Source organism: Erythrolamprus reginae, chromosome 3 (genome assembly GCF_031021105.1).
Source record: "Erythrolamprus reginae isolate rEryReg1 chromosome 3, rEryReg1.hap1, whole genome shotgun sequence".
Taxonomy (NCBI): Eukaryota; Metazoa; Chordata; class Lepidosauria; order Squamata; family Dipsadidae; genus Erythrolamprus; species Erythrolamprus reginae.
Genome location: NC_091952.1, coordinates 63,240,654 through 63,261,148, shown reverse-complemented (window position 1 = coordinate 63,261,148; position 20,495 = coordinate 63,240,654). Strand labels below are relative to the sequence as shown.

Below are 20,495 nucleotides of genomic sequence, written 5' to 3'. Positions count from 1 at the left end.
GTTCTAATAGAATTTGATTCCGTAGTCTCGGAGAACACTGCAAGAAAATCTTCCACTCTCTTGACTCCCTCCTGGAAGGGATTCTTGGAAGTTCTCGCGAGATTCTGGTAGAGGAATTCTGAGAGTTGAAGCCCGTAAGGTTTAAATCGCTAAGATCGACAAATGCTTGTTTCCAAGCTCTATAGAATTCGATTATACGGTCTAGGAAAATATCGCGAGAAAAGCTATGCACAGGCTTGAATTGTGCCTTGAGGGTATTTTGGTAGTTCTCGCGAGATAAGGGGGAGTACTATCGGGGCGGTAAGAGTGTCTTTTTTTGGAACACGTGGGCGCACTTGGAGTTTGTTGGACCTCGTTTCACTGCTGCACCTATGGAAGAAGCCAAGGCGAGTCCAGGCCATCCAGTGGATGGAGAAACCGGACCCGAGTGGAATATCCCGCCCAACGCTCCTGCCTGCATGGAGCGCCACCTGAATGGGGCCCATTACCGAACAGGTACCCTATGAGTGTTTACCAAGTTGGTATCCTTAGGCGCCCTTTGTTACAACTCATCATCATCGCTGCCTGGGAATGATGACAGGTGTAGCCCCGAACGTCTGAAAGGCGACAAGCTGCGGAAGCCTGTAGCCTGCATTTCAGAGGTCTTGTAATCTTTTACGGGACATGTCGTGGCTGGGGATCCGAGATGCTGTATGCCTTTTGGGTGCCCACGTTATATTTTCTCATTAACTCCGTTGTCAGCTGGAGCCTCTCTTACATTTACTATTTCTGCTATTTGAGCCGATTTTCCTTCTGTTGATATATACGGCTAAAAAAAAATAAAGGGAACACTCAAATAACACATCCAAGATCTGAATGAATGAAATATTCTCATTGAATACTTTGTACAAAGTTGAATGTACTGACAACAAACTGAAATTGGTTGTCAATCAGTGTTGCTTCCTAAGTGGACAGTTTGATTTCACAGAAATTTGATTTACTTGGAGTTATATTTTGTTGTTTAAGTGTTCCCTTTATTTTTTTGAGCAGTATATTTTATGTAATACTGTACTAATTATACTCAATGTAAACCTCATCTTTGATGCATTTATTATTTTTATTCGCCTTTTTTAAATTAAAAAATGGCAGAAACCTGACAATTATCCTGCGATGTTGTGAATCACTACAGAGTATAAAAACTGTAGGATCAATCTTCTCACACTTCAAACTCCAGCTAGCCTTGCCTACAGTCCCCATCCTTCATGGCAAGTGATGAGGATTGACAGTAGCAGTTGCAGAAATCCTAGTCTGATGTAGGCAAGGGTGCTCTAGTCATTTCAAAGTGAGATCCCAAATAATATTTTAAACTCTGTTTCAGTTTTGATTACAGTAAATATAGATATCGCCTGGCTATATGAAAGTTGAGGTTCTCAATCACTGCTAGTAAACTGCTACTACCAACCACTATGTTTTGGTCTGCTTCTGTAGTTGTGTATTAAAGTATTCATATGTTGTAAACCTAAAACACTCGGGAAAGACAGATTTTTTTCCATATGTGAAGGTTCATACATACCATGTGAACGTTGATTGAAGGGCACCTCTTATGCTCAGGAGGCATTTTTATTGTTATTAAAAGATGGATAAACTTTTGTCATTTAAAAAATCAGATTCAAACCTTACCTGAGTTGAATAATCCTCTGTCTTTTTTAGTTATAATAAAATCTTAAGTAACACTTTGATGAACTTTGAGTCTAAATTTTCACCTCAGCAAACAGCTAGATCATCTTTAAATGAACTCCTTTCTATTACTCAGATATTTTTAGTGCTGTAATTAAATATACCTTTGTCCTCAGCATTCCATTAGCTGCTTCATATTTTTATATTTTATACATAAATTCATTATACTCTTTTTGGTAATAAATCAAGAGTATATGCAGAAAAAGCCTGTACCTTCCATCCCTCACTATGAATAGAATCCAAAACTGGGCTAAGAATTTAAGTACATCATTCAAGGCAAAACTATATTTTCTTTATTGAAATAGTTCTCTGTTGAAGAACAAAGGTCCTGGGTAAAATTCCAAACTCAAGTCTTTGTATGCTTTATTCATTATACATTAAAATATTTATTACACTAATATGTTTTAATTTTGCTTTTCAGATGGTACTCTGCTCCTGGGAGCATCCAGTTTGAGTGGACGTTGCTGGGCTGGTTCCATTTGGGTATTCAAAGATACATCAAGAGCTCCCAATGAAGGCTTTTGCTCTGCAGGTGTTCAAACTGAAGCAGGAGTAGCAGATCTGAAGTGGGTAGCAGACAAAGGAATCTTGGTAGCATCAGATTCAGGTGAGTGTAAAAAGATATTTGTGTCCTAAAACTTGTTGGAGCTTAAAGATAGTGTCAAAGATAGAATTAAATTTCATAGAACATGTTGATTTAAGATTGTTGAAAACTACTTCCCATATTGGAAGAATCACTTCCAGAAAATAGCAGAATGACCCTATAGAAAATCAGAATATTTTGGAGGAACTGGACAATGGAATTTGTATACAAAATGCAAGCTTGGGATTTTGCTTTATTTCTTTCTAAAAGCCAATGACAAATTAACAGTGTCTGCTTCTCTCTGCCTTATCTGTTCCATATGTGTGATTTAGCCAAACAATCAATGATGTAAAAATGATTGAACATTCTTGTGAGTGCTTGAGTAATTTCTTTTTTTGTAATGAATTTGTATTTTATTGTAGTTTAGGTATCCCATATTTCAATGAGCATTTGATGGAACAAATCAAAATACCATATTGATCACAGCTGAGGAACTTAGTTACTATGTAATTTCAACACACTTTCAGTATTGAAATCTTTCAGGGACTTAACAGTTGAATATTTTTTTCTAAATGGAAACATTGAAAACATTGAACATAACAAACTTAAACATATTTTAAAATAACACCTGAAATTAAAGCCTGACAGAAACATGTGCTTTAATGGGTTTTTTAAAAAGCTATTGGAAATATTAGGCCCATTTCTATAGGAAATGTAGTCCAAAGAGCTGAGACTGTAAAAGAGAAGGCTTGGTTTCAAAACAGACAAACTCTTAGCAGTTTTAGCCAACTAAGGTAGACAATCTGTAAAAGCATGGATGTTCATATGAAACAAGGTATTCTGTCAGATAGCCTGGATCTTAGCCTTACAAGGCCTTAAAGGTCATAAAGGATATTTCGTATTTTGCCCAGAAACAAATTGACAACTGGACTGCTTGAAGCCTAGGTGTAATATGGTCTCTTTACATTCTTACCAGAAGAAACCTAGCTGCCAAGTATTATACAAACTGAAGTTTCTAGACTAAGGCAATCAAATAATGCAAGCTGCAGTGTATGAATTTGACTTTATTCTCTGTTTTTTAGGTGCTGTGGAATTTTGGGAGCTGGATGAGAATGAGACTTTGATAGTGAACAAATTCTGTAAATATGAGCATGATGACATTGTGACATCTTTGAGTGTTGTTTCCAACAAGACACAGGCAATCAGCGGCAGCAAAGATTTCAGGTGACTTGGTAATTGCTGGGTTTTTTTGCTTTATATAAAAACATCTATGTTTTTTTCATAAACCTGATCTGACTTTTATGTCTAGTGTGAAGATCTGGGATATCCCTCAACAAACAGTACTCAGCACGTATAGAGGTAAGAGCCAAGCTTGCCAGATATTTCCTTACTCAATTATTTCATCTTGCCTTTCTTCCCAAGTAAATTGCAGGCGATTTACCTTTGTACCAGTGTATATGGGAGGTTTGAGGACAATTATCTCAATCTGATCTAATAAACTTCATGAATGAGCAGAGTTGAATCAGAATGTCTTCCTTCAACACACTGGTGTCCAGTTACTTTCTATTTACTTTCTACTGTATTATTTATAGACAGTGCATCTGAGTTTTGTCATAGTTTGCTAGGTATGATTGGCAACTTTGACAGAAGATTGGTGTGCTTTCAGGCATCCAGCAGTTTTCAAAAATCAATTTTTGTTGTGAAAGTCTTATTGTTTTTCAAGTGGTCTTATCAATCCAATTTTTGTGAAGACTTTAGTGAAGACTATGCCATCTGTGCTGGACAGGACTGGACAGGGAGTTTGAAAGGACTGGTCATGTAGCTGCTGCTTTTCCTTTGTCTGAGCCATGTTTCAAGTTCTGTCCAGCATGGATTGGAGACAGAAAGTTATATGAAATTTTTGGATCACTCAGATATTTAAAATTTACTACAAAACAACCATTTTTTTTGGGGGGGGGGTACTCTATAATGAAATATGATTTATTATTTCATGGTTAAGATATTAAAATCAAAAAAGAGGCACCGCAATTTCAGTTTTTAAATAAGGTTTATTACTCTAGTTAGTTGATACATAAGATGACTCAACATTTTGAGCCATAATTGTTATTTAAGTGATGATCCAGGAGATATAGGGAGTTGGGCGGCATGGAAATTGAATAAATAAACAAACAAACAAATAATTTTTAACCTCTTAATTTTTAAACTCCTTAATTTTTAAACTCCTTCGTAAACTCTCCCAGGTCTATATAATTTATGTATGGCATGTTTGTGTGTATGCCTTGTTTTTAAATAAGGGGTTTTTAGATATTTTTAAATATTAGATTTGTCATTGTACATTGTTTTTATTATTGCTGTGAGCCGCCCCGAGTCTACGGAGAGGGGCGGCATACAAATCTAATAAATAATAATAACAATAACAACAACAACAATAATAATAATAATATTAAATAATTGTGGTGGCTTAAATTGACTAAAAGTATTCTCATACCAATAACAGATTTCTGGGAATTTCAATTAAAGAAAAATATCAAGGGCAATTCTTTGAGGATTGAAATGCACTCAACTTAGGCTTTTGGCTACAAAACATTGCCTTTTACTACAAGATATTCAGATTGTTATCTGAATAGAATTCCGCTGATTATATTTCTACAATTGTACTTTCTCTAAGTTGTCCAAATTAACAAAGCCACCAAACACTTAGCCATGAAATAATAAATCATATTTCATTATAGAATACCCCCCAAAATCTTTGTTTTACTACCATTCCCTTTGCAAAAGGACTTTCAGTTACTTCCTTGTCTGCTTTTTGAGATTATTTGGAAAGTTATATAAGAAGAAAAATTGTACTATGGTAATCACTAATCACTATGTTTCTCATTCTATGCAGATTAATATACAGGTGAAGCTCGAAAAATTAGAATATCGTGCAAAAGTTCATTTATTTCAGTAATGCAATTAAAAGGTGAAAGGTAATATATGAGAGAGACTCATTACATGCAAGACAATGCCCCATAGATTATCTATTGTGTTCAGGTCAGGCGAATTTGCTGGCCAATTAATCCCACAATCATTGAACCAGGTTTTGGTGCTTTTGGCAATGTGAGCAAGTCCTGCTGGAAACTAAAGTCTACGGAGAGGGGCGGCATACAAATCTAATAAATAATAATAATAATAATAATAATAATAATAATAATAATAATAATAATAATAATAATAATCCCAATAAAGCTCATCTGTGTCTGTCAACATAGACTGTGGAAACTTTTGCATCTCATTTGGAAACCAAGGACCTAGACTATGGAGGAAGAATGGAGAAGCACACAGCAAGTGTGAAGTTTTTACAGTCTGTGTTGATTTGGGGAGCCATGTCATCTGCTGGTATTGGTCCACTGTGCTTCATTAAGTCCAGGGTCAACGCAGCCATTATGGGGTACAACAATTATGACAAATCACGGCTTGAACTATCTTGCCTCGCATGTAATGAGTCTCTCATATTACGTTTCACCTTTTAAGTTGCATTACTGAAATAAATGAACTTTTGCACAATACAGTAGTCCCTCGCTATACCGCGCTTCACCTACTGCGGCTTCACTTCATCGTGGGTTTCTGAGGAAGTCGATCGGCAGATTTAAACAGCCCGCCAAACTCGATCGGCAGGTTTTTCAAAAAAAAAATAAAATCTAAAATTGTAAATACTGTATTTAAATACTGTATCTAAAATAAATACTGTGTGGGAAGGGTTTATAAACACTTAAAACAATGAAAACTTACCAAACAATTACAATATAAATACTTAAATAAGTATTATCAGTCGATAAATTCCCCATCGCGGATTTCACCTATCGCGGCCAGGTCTGGAACGTAACACCAGCGATAGGTGAGGGACTACTGTATTCTATTTTTTCAACTTTCACCTGTATCTACTTTGCCCTGTTTCCATATTTATTGGCAAAAATGCATTTTGTATAATTGCATAGACATTTAAAGCTTTAAAAAATGAACGTTTAAATTTTAAAATTGTATAAACATCTAAAACTTTATATACCTTTTAAAACTTTTTAGTATACCTTCTTTAAACTGAATGCAGTGTTTTAGAAAATGTGGATATAAATGTATTTTCTCATTTCTAGGATGTGTGGTTCAAGTTGGTTTTGTGTCTGAATTGGAAGTATTCTCATTTCTTAAATAATCCTGTTTATGGCTACTCATTCCCGTTATGTATTTATTTCTTATATGCATACACACATATTCACAAATACATTCATTTTATTGTGGCTTCATACATTTAATTAAGGAGTAGATTGGGCTGAATAATGGTTATCTGTTGAACTTCATAACTAATGGAGTTTAAACTTTTGTTTGTAATACACACACATACATGTGTTATTTCCACCTTCTGAGCAGCACTAATGCTTTTGAATTGCATTTGTGTAGAAAGGTTTTTTGTCTCAAATGAATCCAGTGATGTTTTCTGGAGTATCTTGGATTTAAATTGTAAGCAAATCTATATTAATGGGATATATAATATTTTTTGTTTTGGTTTGCGCTAGCTCATTCTGGTCAAGTAGCTTGTGTGGCCGCCTGCCCTGGAAAGGATACAGTGTTCCTGTCCTGCGCTGAGGTAAACTCAACTTTTTATTCTGAATTATTGCAGATATAGGTTCAGACTTAACCTCTGTATTCTCAAGGCAAAAGTGAATGAAATCTTAGAAATCATCAAAGGGATGAAAGGATAATAGTACAGTATCGCAAAGAAGTGGGGAAATATGGCAAAACTGGAATGCTATAGTGTATATTTTGGTTCATAGTTTCACTTTTAATTCTGTTTTATTAATTTTGCACTCCTTTAGGATAGCAGAGTTATACTCTGGGATACCAGATCTCCAAAGCCAGCATCTCGAATTGGTATGTCTCGTGCTTGATAGTTTTGTAATGTTTCCCCTTTAAATAGAAATAATGTTGGTTCTTTCCCCCCAGCATAAGTGGGTTAGTCAGTAACTGAGTTGGAAAGTCCTAAAATACCATTTTTAAGATATTCATATTCTCATATGTGCACCCACTTCTTGGTAGAGGTGAATAAAGTACTTCATTCATTGCCATCAGAAGAATGCTTAAAGAAACATCAGTATTTATTTTATTTTTTTTGGACTGTTGAAGGTGTCCCAAAGTTGGGAAAAAATTAAGTCTTGATTCCAAAGCTCTTAATGCCTAGTCTGCATTATGGTCTTTTTGGCAGGGAATGGATACATATAAGACTTTGCCTATCTAGGGACAGACAGTCCCGGGTGGGAAGATAATACATTTCAGGAAAACAGCCCAAGAGATCAAGTGACTGCAGCCTGTAACTTTCAAATGTCAGTGAACTGTAGGTTCCAGCAGGAGCTGTTAGAGATCTTTACATTAAAGATTAGAGAGAAATATGGTTGTTCCCCATGAAACAAAATTTTCTAACCATACATTCTAAACATTGATTGAATCACTGTCCTGTGCAAAAATTATAATCTCAAAATTCAGTTCATGGTGGGAATACTAAGAGTTTGCTTAATTCCTTCATGCATGTAGTCTATTCTCTGGTTTTCAGTCCAGTCATTACAGCAGTTTTATGCATACACAGAATGGATATCAATGATCACTAAATTGTGGTTTGTAAATCACTTCAAGTCAAAGCTTGAGACATTCCCACTTGGCTATAATTGTTGGTTGCAGAATGTAGAAATACAGGGTGCATTCCAAAAGTAATGCAATTATTTTTTTAAAGTTATTTATTGAACAGATTTGCACAAACACTTAAAATTTTTCAAAGTACTGTCCTTGGGTCTCTACACATTTTTTCCAGCAACTCTGCCATGACCGGTACGCGCTCTGGAAGGCGTCTTCGGGGACCTCTCACAAGGTCTTCGTCACAGCTGATTGGATTTCTTCTATGGACGAAAAACGTGCCTGGCCACAATGCGCTACGAGTCCGTGAGTTCCTGGCCAAACACCAGGTGCCAATGTAGTCCTGACGTCGCCCCAGCAGATTTCTTTTTGTTCCCAGCCTGTTTTTTGTCCATAGAAGAGAGCCAATCGGCTGTGACGAAGACCTTGCGAGAGGTCCCCGAAGATGCCTTCCAGGGCGTGCTCCGGTCATGGCTTGAAAAAATGTGTAGAGGTCCAAGGACAGTACTTTGAAGAATTTTAAGTGTTTGTGCAAATCTGATCAATAAATTACTTTTTTTAAAAATTGCATTACTTTTGGAACGCACCCTGTATAACATTATTCCAAGGCAATAAAATGACATGAATGGATTTGAAGTGGAATTGAGTAAGAGGGGCTCACTGCATGATGTAGTCAGATAGAGTATATTAATCTGCCTAAGACTAGTGGTTTACCAGTGTGCCTAAAAGCCAGCTCTCACCCTATAGCTTAACATACAGTTATTTGCAGCAGATGGTGTCACTTCTGCTGTAATTCTGTAATTCAAGAAGGAAATCCAATTATGAATTGTAAAAATCTTTATGTTAAATTGTCCTTATTGTAGAAATGCATGCACAATCCCAAAGTACAAGTACAGTGATCCCTCGATTTTCGCGGCTTCAAACTTCGTGAAACGCTATACCACGGTTTTTCAAAAAATATTAATTAAAAAATACTCCACAGGTTTTTTTCTATACCACGGTTTTTCCCACCCGATGACGTCATACGTCATCACCAAGAGTCACTTCTCTGTCTCTTTCTCTTTCTGTCATTCTCTGCTTCAATCATTTTCTCATTTCTCTTTTTTCTCCCCTTTTTTCTATCATTTCTCTCTTCCTTCCACTCTTCTCTCTCTTTCTTCCTCTCTCTCACTCTCTTCTTTTCTCATCTTTCTTTCTTTCTCTCTCTCTTTATCTTGCTTTCTTCCTCTCTCACACTCTCTTCCTCCCTCTCTCATCTCTTTCTTTCTTTCCTTCTCTCTCTTTCTCTATCTCTCCCCCTCTTGCTCTCCAGCTGCGAGTGGGCGGGCGGGCGAACAGCGGGCGGGTGGGCAGGCGAGCGGCCGGGCAAATGGCGGGTGGGCGGGCGAACGGGCGAGCAGCGAACGGCGGGCGGGTGCCTACAGGGAACGGTGGCCGCCAGCGCTGCTGCAGGAGGACCCGTGTCCGAAGAAAGCCGGTGAGAGGGGTGGATCGGGCGGGCGGTAGCGGTGAGGGCGCCGGAGGCGCTGGGGAGGCGGGGGCAGCCGACATTCAAAGCAATCTTTGTCGGCTTCCGCACTTTCGTCGCTCCCTGCCCTAATTTCAAGCCTGGCTCCTTGTGCTGCCTTGAAAAAGGGTGCGTGGGGGTAGTTTTTGGCTGTCCATAGCCAAAAATTGTGTTTTTACTTCCGCACCGCTACTTCGCGGAAAATTGACTTTCGCGGGAGGTCTTGGAACGTAACCCCCGCGAAAATCGAGGGAACACTGTAATCTAATTAAGTGCTCGTTACTTCTGGATAGTAACATTAAGTACCGTATCCCCCCACTCCCGCACCTTTCTATTCCTGTCTTTTTTTAGATTTTGGCCTTCTAAAAGGAAAATCAAAAGATATAAAGTTGAAATAGTGTAGCATAAAATATAGAACTATTTCACATTTCCTCTTAAATTTGAATGGTCACTTATAGTCACTTATGCATTCTCAAACTAACCAACCTTCCATGGTGGCTTTTGAAAATAAAATTAGGGGAATTCCTAATTCTAATTCTGCCCTTAGATCCCACAGAAAAAGCAGAATATTAATGCAAGAAATAAATGAATGTCTAAAACTTCTCTCATTGTATTTTTGTTTTAGGTAAAAATCAGGTATTTTTAGATAGATGATTAAAGTCTTAAACTTTTTTTAAAAAATAAGCTAACTAAATATGTTTAAAGGATGAAATGTTTATTTGTGTGTGTTTTCTTTTGAATGTTAGCTAGCAATCAGTTGTCTTCTCTGAAACAAACTTGGGAACCTAATTATATTTTTTTCTGCCATTACATATATTCAGCCTGCAATGCCTCTAGTAATCTTTCTACCTCACTCGCATGGCATCCACATCAAAATAACACTTTTGTTTTGGGTAAGGAATATATTTTTAAATAAATCATTTTTACATATTACATATTTTTTCATATTAAATACCCATTTAAGTCGATCTGTTTGTTCTCCATTGTTATTTCTAAGGTGATGAAAGTGGGATGATTGCACTTATAGACACAAAGAATCCAGATACCATCATTAGTTCAACTGTGCATTCCCGTAGTATTACAGGATTTGCTTTTTCTGCACACAGGTAGGACTGCAGTGTCAAAAAAAAGTGAACTGTATGTAGTTTGTCTTTTTTTTTTTTAATAAAGTTTTATTGATTTTTAATTTTTTTTTACATAAAACAAACATATAACAGTGCACAGTGCATGTGCCCATCACCTAACAATAACACACACCCCATCACCCCCGCCACCCACATAAGAGGATTCAAAGAGGATTTAATTATTTATCTGTTATTCCTTGGCTCTATCTTGCGTCATATATTACTAAAAGAGTGATTGCAATTTATTTTTCGTATTTACATCACAGATTCTACTTAACATATAATCTTTTACCTTATTCCATCGCACCATCAACTTCTCCAATTTATTCTCATCAAAATTATTTAATCTTATTTCCATAATTTCAAAATGTATGTGGTCCACCATGTACCAGTACCAATTTTTTAATGTCCATTTTGTAGAATCTTTCCAACCTAATACCATTACCGCTTGGGCACTTTCCAATGCTGCGGTTTTAATTTCCTTAAATTCTCCTAATTCCCTATATTTAATTAAAGTTGCTATTTCTTTTGTAATTATCCAGTTAATGTTTAACATTTTGTTAATTTCGTTCTGCACTACTTTCCAAAATTTCTGAATTTCTGCACACTCCCAGAGCATATGTATAAATGTATGTAGTTTGTCTTTTATTTTTATTTACAAATGTATGTGCCATTCACACATGGATGTCAACTCATTCATGTATACAAGTCCATTGTCTCATAATCATGAGAGCCAGTGTGAGGCAATAGCTAAGGGGCTGGACTGGGAATATGGAAACTCGTGGAAGGTGGCTGAGTGAATATATGTCCCTTTATAGTTTTTATCCTTTTAAGATTGTAAGTGGTAAGGTGGGCAACCAATAAATTTCACAAATCTGCCAAAGGTGATAAAAGCTTCTTCCCTCCCCTGATGTTTTGTAAAATTGCTAAATCCAGAAGAACTTTTCTTTGGCATTTGAATTTACGTAGATCTGTCTCATTCAAAAGTATATTCTCATTCAAACTTCAGATCGTGCAGAATGCAGCTGCTAGAGCAATCATGGGCTTTCCCAAATATGCCCATGTTACACCAACACTCCGCAGTCTGCATTGGTTGCCGATCAGTTTCCGATAACAATTCAAAGTGTTGGTTATGACCTATAAAGCCCTTCATGGCACCGGACCAGATTATTTCAGAGACCGCCTTCTGCTGCACGAATCCCAGCGACCAGTTAGGTCCCACAGAGTGGATCTTCTCCTGGTCCCGTCAACTAAAGAATGTCGCTTGGCGGGACCCAGGGGAAGAGCCTTCTCTGTGGCGGCCCCGGCCCTCTGGAACCAACTCCCCCCCCAAAGATTAGAATTGCCCCCACCGTCCTTGCCTTTCGTAAGCTGCTTAAAACCCACCTCTGCCGTCAGGCATGGGGGAATTGAGACCCTCTTCCCCCTAGGCCTTTACAATTCTATGCATGGTATGTATGTATGTATGTTTGGTTTTTTATATTAATGGGCCTTTAATTATTTCTAACATCAGACTACTATTGTACACTGCTTTATTGTTGTTGTTAGCCGCCCCGAGTCTCCGGAGAGGGGCGGCAAACAAATCCAATAAATAAATAAATAATAAATATGGCTCTGGCTATAGGTTGTCACTTGGGACCTGAAAAATTAATCAGTAGTCAACAGAAGGGAAAGTCTCTATAGAAAATCTTTTCAAGTTTACAGTTGTTTTTAGAAAATTGTCGTTCAACTTTAGATTTTCCTTTGAAACAAAGAAGGCTAAAAAGTTACTAATTCTTCTAGATCCTGTGCAATAATTTTTTTTACTAAAAAGTTGATTTGATATATTTATTTTCAGTTGATGCTATTTTATATCAAATAAGGACTTGATTGGTACGCTTGCCTAAAATTAAAATACAACAGTGATTTTACCTAATTAGATTTGGCTTTTACCTAAAATATTGTTAATCTTTTAATTTCAGTTTTAAACTACAAAGCTACTTTATCTTTGCTCATCTTCTGTTGTGTTCCTACAAAAAAAAGATTATTGTATGTCCATTGATTCTCTCTGGAACTCACTAAATATATAGTGTAATTTTTTTTCATTTCAGGCAATCTTTTTTATAACTCTCCTGTTGGATAATATTGTTTGGTTTTTAAATTAACCCTTCATGTATCCATCATATGTACACCACTATTTTCTCACATGCGTTGATCCGATAATTATTTCTGTTTCTTCCCCAGTTTCAAAATTTTATTTGCTATGACATTTTTTAAAATTTATATGTCATTAATAAGATCTCATATTTGTCACATTTAAATAAAAAACAGAACAAATATTGTATGTGTTAATAAGCTTTTTCTTCCTCTAGTTCACCTCAGCTGGCTTCTATCAGTGAAGATTGTTCTGTTGTTGTTCTGGACTCCAGTTTTTCAGAAGTGTGAGTTATAAAAGGGTTCAATCCACTTCTCTCTTGCAATTCTCTCAATTTCTGTGCCATATAGTCACTTAGGCTCTCAGCGGTATATGATTGCCATGTTAAAAGTCAGAGATATGATTTCGATGTTAAAAGTTGCATATATGTGTATAAAAATATTTGTGCACTGCAGTTCATATTCAAATTGGCACCTCTGGTTAAAGTGATGATCAGAACAAAGCATGCCCATTTTTATCCTGGTGTATATTGTGGCCAAAGGCAAATCACCTGAGCCTCATTATTTGTCTACCACGTTAATGGATCCATGCAAGAGTAGAAGAGAGTTTTTCCAGAGTTTATTTATCCAGAATCATCCTTGCACAATGAAAGCGGTTTGCATGTAGGATAATACAGTACAATAAAGAATTTCATACAATGTGTATTTTCCTCAGTAGGAAATTGTATTGCTGGAAGGTAGTACGTCCATAGCAGGGGTGAAATCCAGCAGGTTCTAACAATTTCTGGAGAACCAGTAGTGGAAATTTTGAGTAGTTCAGAGAACCGGCAAATACCACCTCTGTCTGGCTCCAGTGGAGTGGGAATGGAGATTTTGCAATATCTTTCCCCAAGAGTGGGAAAGGAATGTGGATTTTGCAGTATCCTTCCCCTGGAGTAGGGAAGAAATGGGGATTTTGCAGTATCTGCCCCTGCCATGTTCACCAAACCAAGCCACACCCACCAAGCCACGCCCAATAACTGGTTGTAAAAAAAAATGGATTTCACCACTGGCCTGTAGACTCTGTTCAGAATAGGTACCACCTTTGTTGTAGACAAGAAGAGAAAATTAGAGAAAATGTTGCTTACATTGATGCTTCCGAAATGGTTGAGGATTCCCTTCTCTGGAATCATTATATTATTTAAAATATTTATAGCCCACCCATTATCCACCAGGATCTTCAAATGGTGGAACACCAACGTTATCTCCGCCATCTGAAGATCCAAGTACATGGTGTGTGGGCTATAAATACTTTAAATAAATCAAGAGTGTATGCCTTTAGCTTTTCACTTAAAGATGTTAATCTTAAATTGGGAAATTAAATGCAGACTGAAAGCTGAATTGTTGTCACTCTAATGGCTGAATAGGACTGATAGGACTTCAGTGAGGATGAGCCTTGTTTCCCCTCCAGAAGCCCTTTCATTGGTTTGTTTCCCCTGCATATGAGGCAAATAATTATGTCCTGTCTTTTGCTATATGGAAAATGGCCCTTCGTGAATAGAGTAAAACAGTTTTTGCTCATTGCCTTATTTCTGAAGAAGCATAGTCAAAGTTTACAGATAACCCCAAGGGAAGTGCTTACAAACACTAGTTCTACCGCACGAATCCCAGCGACCGATAATGTCCCACAGAGTTGGCCTTCTCTGGGTCCCGTCGACTAAACAATGTCGTTTGGCGGGCCCCAGGGGAAGAGACTTCTCTGTGGCGGCCCCAGCCCTCTGAAACCAACTCCCCCCGGAGATTAGAACTGCCCCCAACTTCTCTGTCTTTCGTAAACTACTCAAGACTCATTTATACCACCAGGCATGGGGGAGTTGAGATAGCTCTTCCCCCCTAGGCCATTACAAGTTATGCATGGTATGTTTGTGTGTATGTTTGGTTTTATAATAAGGGTTTTTAGTTGTTTTTTATTATTGGATTGTACATGTTGTGTTTACTATTGTTGTTAGCCGCCCCGAGTCTGCGGAGAGGGTTGGCATACAAATCCAATTAAAAAAAATTAATAATAATAATTATTATCATTATCATTATTATTATTATTATTATTATTATTATTATTATTATTATTATTATTATTATTATTATAGCAATTCACCTTTTTCTCCTTGCTCCACATTGCTAGTAATTTTCAGGTAGTCTGGTATTAATAATTATTTCTTTATGAACTCACCTGTGGATTTCTAAACTAATAGCAGAAATGTTTTCTATCTTTTCCAGTTTTAGGAATCGGTCTCATCGAGATTTTGTAACAGGCTTATCGTGGTCTCCCTTGAATAAAAACTCATTAACAACAGTTGGATGGGACCATCAAGTTCTACATCACACAATCCCAGTGCAGAATAACCACCATTCTGGGAAAAAGGATATTATCACTGCATAGTTTGTACTTCCTGGGTCCTTTTCTGTGGAATGGCTTTTTTTGTGGGGAGCAATAATGGGGCTAAATAATGTTCCATGCAGCAAAGAATGGTCCTATAACAATTTCAAGTTAAATGAATGGCAGATGCCTTCCAGCTGCTTATTACAGCCAGTCAAATTCTGTGAGAAACTGAAGTTTTATAGTGATTTTGGACAATATTACAAAAGAGTTGGTTTCATTTAATTTTTGTTGGCAATTCTTTATACAACATCAAAAAGGTTGCAGATGCGTATTTTTCTTTGTGTATTTTTTACTGTGGAATAAATCTTATACAGGTCTTTCTGGATTTGGCTGCCAGATTTTAGGCAAGTTTATAATTTAATATATTCAGTTCACATAGCGGATACATCAGTTTAGTTGTGAGGCTGAATGCTTCACTATGGCATATTCCAGTTGGAGAATCTTCTAATATGAAGCAAATTTTTTCCCCCCCAATTTCCCAATACAGAATTTCTTATAGATTCAACTGTGCAGTAATAAAATCCAATAGTTTTCTTGGATTTCTGTTTCTTGAACAGCAACTCTTTCCATGGTTCTCTAGCATCAGACAAACCCTCACTTGTAACAATAGCAAGATGCATGCAAAATAATTTTTTTCTAAACTTTAGGATGTGCTGTTTAAAAAAGGCTGTGTACCATATCTTGTTGGACCTGATCCAGGCTTGCAAGTTTTCTTTTTAAAGTCCACATCTTTCCCTTAACTCTTCAGAAAACTATTATATTTAGAATTTCCATAGGTTTTTTAAAGCAGATACTTAATATTTTATTTTATTTTACTCCCCTTCCCTCTGTCTTTTGATAAGTAATATAACAAAAATGGTATTGTAAGTTTCATGAATCTTAAAGTGCAGTTTGCCTTTAAGTTGTCTTACAGTCCTCATTAGAAAAGCCTTCCCAAATGGGCTTTTTCAAAACACATTGGGATTGTTCTTCCCATAGGATATGCTGGCTAAGAATTCTGGGAATTACAAGGCATCTGGTTAGGGAAAACTCTCCTAGGCACTGTTCTGCAAATTTCCTTGCTTGCTACTTGGCAAGAAGTCTTTGGACATGTTTACATTACGACTTCTATTTTGGTTCAGAATTTAGGAATGCATGGACAGAGGAGGGAGACACTTTGAATCCAATGGTCTTAATTTAGATTGTACAACAGATCCCAAATAGATGTGTTTATGAATGGAGAAAAAGGGAATTGGCTATTCTAAAGTTACCAAACATTCCAGGATTCATTGAGTATAAAAAATCTTGCAAACTCCGGTCTTTGGTATGAGCTTCCACATTTTTGGGAAAGGCATAGAAACAGGCACATTTGGTATAAAATGTGTTCTTAGCTGTTGGAGTTGTCCTCCATTGATTTCTAAGGATGTATACTTTTATAAATGTTATATTTTATTCATTATATTCAAGCCCAAATTTCATACTAGAATAAAAATTATACACATTGATGTGGCACATCATGGTTTTGTAACGAGATGCTAGAAAACTTCTGGAGAAGGTAGAAAAACATAGTTATTTGATGTTATTAACTACTGAGTACTGTCCCATGACTTGTAAAATCTGAAATGCATAACAACCGTACTCAAATGGAAGGCAGTTTTTAAAAATAAACTTCTTCCTTTTTAAATTTGTGAGTTTTGTTTTGTTTGCGTCTTTTTTATGTCTGCAGGTTTTAATAAAATTGGGGAATACAAGCAGTCAACTTACAACCACAATTGAGCCCAATGAGAAATGTGTTAAGTGAACTTTGCCTCATTTTTCCGACTTTTCTTGTCATGTTTGTTAAGTAAATCATTGTAGTAGTTAAATTAATAACACGTTAGTTCAGCAAATCTGGTTTCCCCATTGATTTTGCTTGTCAGAAGGTCGCAAAAGGGAATCACTGTTACTGTCATAAATATAAGTCATTTGTCAAGCATCCAAATGACCAATTGTCCCCCAATTGTTCAATTGTCTTCACCCGAATCTTCAATAAATCGCTAGAGATGTGCTATGTTCCTTCTTGCTTCAAACACTCTATCATCCCAGCGCTGAAAAAGCCCACCATCAAGGAACTGAAAGACTGCAGACTAGTTGCTCTAACATCTGTAGTTATGAAAACCTTTGAAAGACTAGTGGTGTTCCATTTGAAAACCATCACGGATGCACTGTTAGACCCCCCTGCGATTTGCACACCAAGTAAACATCAATAGATGATGCTGTTAATATGGCTCTGCATTACATCCTACAACATCTTGAATCTCCAAAGACCTACGGAAGGGGCCTCTTTATAGATTTTAGTTCAGCATTCGATACCATCATTCCAGACACACGTCTAACTAAATTGAATCAGCTAGTGGTACCTGAACACACTTGCAAGTGGATCATATCGCAATACTGCTTTCGCTTCAGGACTCAGCTGGAAAGCGGCGAGAGCGAGCGCCAGCGAACGGCTTGTCCGCCGCCTGCCTGCCCGCTAGCGAGGAGCCGAAGATTGGGGGCGGCGCGGCTGTTTTAAAACGTCGCCGCCGGCATGGGGGGCTTGCCAGCACCCCCCGGACCCCCAACCCTCGCTAGCGCTGCGGAAGTAAAAACACCATCTGCGCATGCGCAGATGGTGTTTTTACTTCCGCAGCGCTACTTTGCGAAAACCCGCTCGTTGCGGGGGGTCCTGGAACGGAACCCTCGCAATGATCGGGGGATCACTGTATAGAGAGAAGAGACGTGAGAGTACATAGCCTTGGGGGGGGGGGGCTGTGCTAATTGTACAGGTATCTGATGTGATTTTGCCTAGCTTCACCTGCTGCTTCCTGTCTTGTTTGGAAACGTGATTTGTTGAAGAATTGGGTAAAGATGGGGGCTTCAAGACACTTGTAAGTGGCCCATAAGCTTTCTAACAAACAGGAAGCAGCAGATGAAGCTAAGTAGAATCACATCAGATACCTGTACAATTAGGGGGGGGGGAGTGGAGGAGGCTGTGTGCTCTCTCTCCACCTCTATACCAATGACTGCATCTCTAATGATCCTTTCTTAAACTAGTTCGCAGATGACACAACAGTGATTGGCCTCATTTAAGACAATGATGAATCCATATATAGAAGAAGGTTGAATAACTAACCTTGTGGTGCCCCTGGATCAATCTGGAACTGAATACACTCAAAACCTTAGAAATGGTAGACTTTTTGAGAAACTGGCACCCATACTTCCACCTCTTACAATACTAGACAACACAGTATCAATAATAGAGACTTTCAAATTTCTAGGTTTCACCATATCGCAAGATCTAAAATGGACACCTAACATAAAAAAGTCATCAAAAGATCACAACAAAGAATGTTATTTCTGCACCAACTCCGAAAGCTCAAACTGCCCAAGGAGCTGCGGCTAACAGTTCTACAGAGGAATTATTGAGTCTGTCATCTGCACTGCTCACCAGAACAACTAGACACAAGTACAGTTTTTTTCTCGATCGCCATTATTCTGCTAAACAAATAATTCCCTCAACACCGTCAAACTATTAAGTCTGCACTACTATTAATCTTCTCATCGTTCCCATCACCCATCTCCTCCATTAATGACTTTGTTCCTAATATGGTTCCTGGTTCCTAATATGTACCCGGACTATAATTAAGTGTTGAACCTTATGATTCTTGATGAACATATCTTTTATGTACGCTGAGAGCGTATACACCAAGACAAATTCTTTGTGTTCCAATCACACTTGGCCAATAAATTGTATTGTATTCTATTCTATTCTATTCTTCTACTCCATTGTATTCCATTCTTACTCTAATCATGTGACCATGGGGATGTTGCAAGTTCATAAATGTGAAAAGTGGACATAAGTCACCTTTTTTCAGCATCTGTATTACTTTTCAAATTGCATTGATAAATTTTGTCACTAACCACAGTCCATGGTTAAAAGTGATGAAGTTTGCATTGCAAATGACCAAGATCCAAATGCTACATTATTTCCATGAAATGTAAGATAAAACATCAAAAATATTTGGTGAGGTGCTCATTTGTTACACTAATATGATCTACCTGTTCAGTAAATAATTGAAGCTTTCCTTCATTATTAGCATTGGATATTTCCACTGTTGTACCACAAGGAGGCAGATTGTTATTATTTAGCTTTGCTGAATATAATACTGTACTTTACTGCAAGATTATTCAAGTCCTTTATCAGGAAAAGTTTATGCGAATCCATTGACTGTGCAGTTCATGCTTATTTCCAACAGTTATACTGTAAATTCCCTTAATAGAAATACATCTATCTACTATAAAGTAAAAAGTTAACTATGTTTTATCTCCTAATACTAAAATCTGAAAAAAGTGAAAGAGAAAATAGAAAATACATATAATCATCTTATTATTAATTCGCTAATTTAATTTAATTATGTCAAATTCATGAATCATTCACATTTTAACCAACATATACAACGATAGTAAATTTAAAAAATATACTTTCTCCCATCACATAATTTGGAACTTCATTTAATACAGCCAATCCTTCAACTCATTCCTTTTTAAATTGAATCTTAATCATGAGAGTCTGGTAGTGAATTCCATGCATCAACTACTCGGTTACTAAAGTCGCATTTCCTGCATTTGAATTTAGAGTGGTTTACTTTAAGTTTGTATCTGTTGTGTGCTCCTGTGTTGTTGTGGATGAAGCTGTGTGAACTAAATACTTTGCATGGTTACAGGTCAATAGATTTGAATTTATCCTTATTTTTGATAAATTCCAGCAATTCCTATAATAGTTCAGTCCAGAATCCTCTATCAACAAGAAACTTGACTTTGAGAAATTCTGTGAACAAAACTCTTACCTTTGTTTCTGAAGGCATGCCATTAGTATATTTAGGACCAAAGGGGAGAAAAAATCAGAGCATTTCTGCAATTTTGTAGGAGTTGCAGTAGTTTCCAAGAACCAAAAAAGGAAAGACGTAAAATACTGTATATTTAGGATTTCAAATCCAATAGCTTGCACAGCCAAGGTTAGGAAATTGTGTGGATTTTAGCCCCAAAAATGAAGATAAACTGCATGAGAGGAAGTCTATGAGCACCAGAGATTTCATAGGGTAGAATCTATGCCAGTGATGGTGAACCTCTTTTTGCTTGAGTGCCAAAAGAGAGCGCACACAAGGGATAGTGTGCATGTGGGTGCCCACACCCATAATGCAATGCCCTCCCCCACACATGCATGCACAATCCACCCCTGCTGTCCCCCCTTCACTGAAGCCTCCGGATTTGGGACATTTTTCGCCCTCCTTCCCAGCTTCAAGAAAGCCTCCAAAAACGGTGGATGGCGAAAATAGCCCAATGGGCCTACTGGAA

At 37.3% G+C, this 20,495-nt stretch overlaps 1 protein-coding gene across 1 annotated transcript; it reads left to right on the top strand.

Moving 5' to 3' along the window:
* Positions 1-29: 29 nt before the first annotated feature.
* On the top strand, positions 30-16,803 carry WDR77 (WD repeat domain 77). Its single transcript, XM_070745605.1, has 10 exons — positions 30-495; positions 2,138-2,323; positions 3,382-3,523; positions 3,609-3,658; positions 6,850-6,920; positions 7,150-7,204; positions 10,286-10,357; positions 10,462-10,570; positions 12,940-13,008; positions 14,978-16,803. Exons 1-10 carry the CDS (start codon positions 372-374, stop codon positions 15,138-15,140), a joined length of 1,041 nt encoding a protein of 346 aa, XP_070601706.1. The 5' UTR covers positions 30-371; the 3' UTR covers positions 15,141-16,803.
* The last annotated feature ends 3,692 nt before the right edge of the window (positions 16,804-20,495 follow it).

What these genes read in the sequence shown, in the direction of transcription:
- WDR77 (XM_070745605.1), top strand. Translation starts at nt 372, where the DNA reads ATGGAAGAAGCCAAGGCGAGTCCAGGCCATCCAGTGGATGGAGAAACC. An exon ending in AGTACTCAGCACGTATAGAG is followed by an intron (nt 3,659 to 6,849) that starts GTAAGAGCCAAG and finishes GGTTTGCGCTAG; the next exon opens with CTCATTCTGGTCAAGTAGCT. An exon ending in AAAGCCAGCATCTCGAATTG is followed by an intron (nt 7,205 to 10,285) that starts GTATGTCTCGTG and finishes ACATATATTCAG; the next exon opens with CCTGCAATGCCTCTAGTAAT.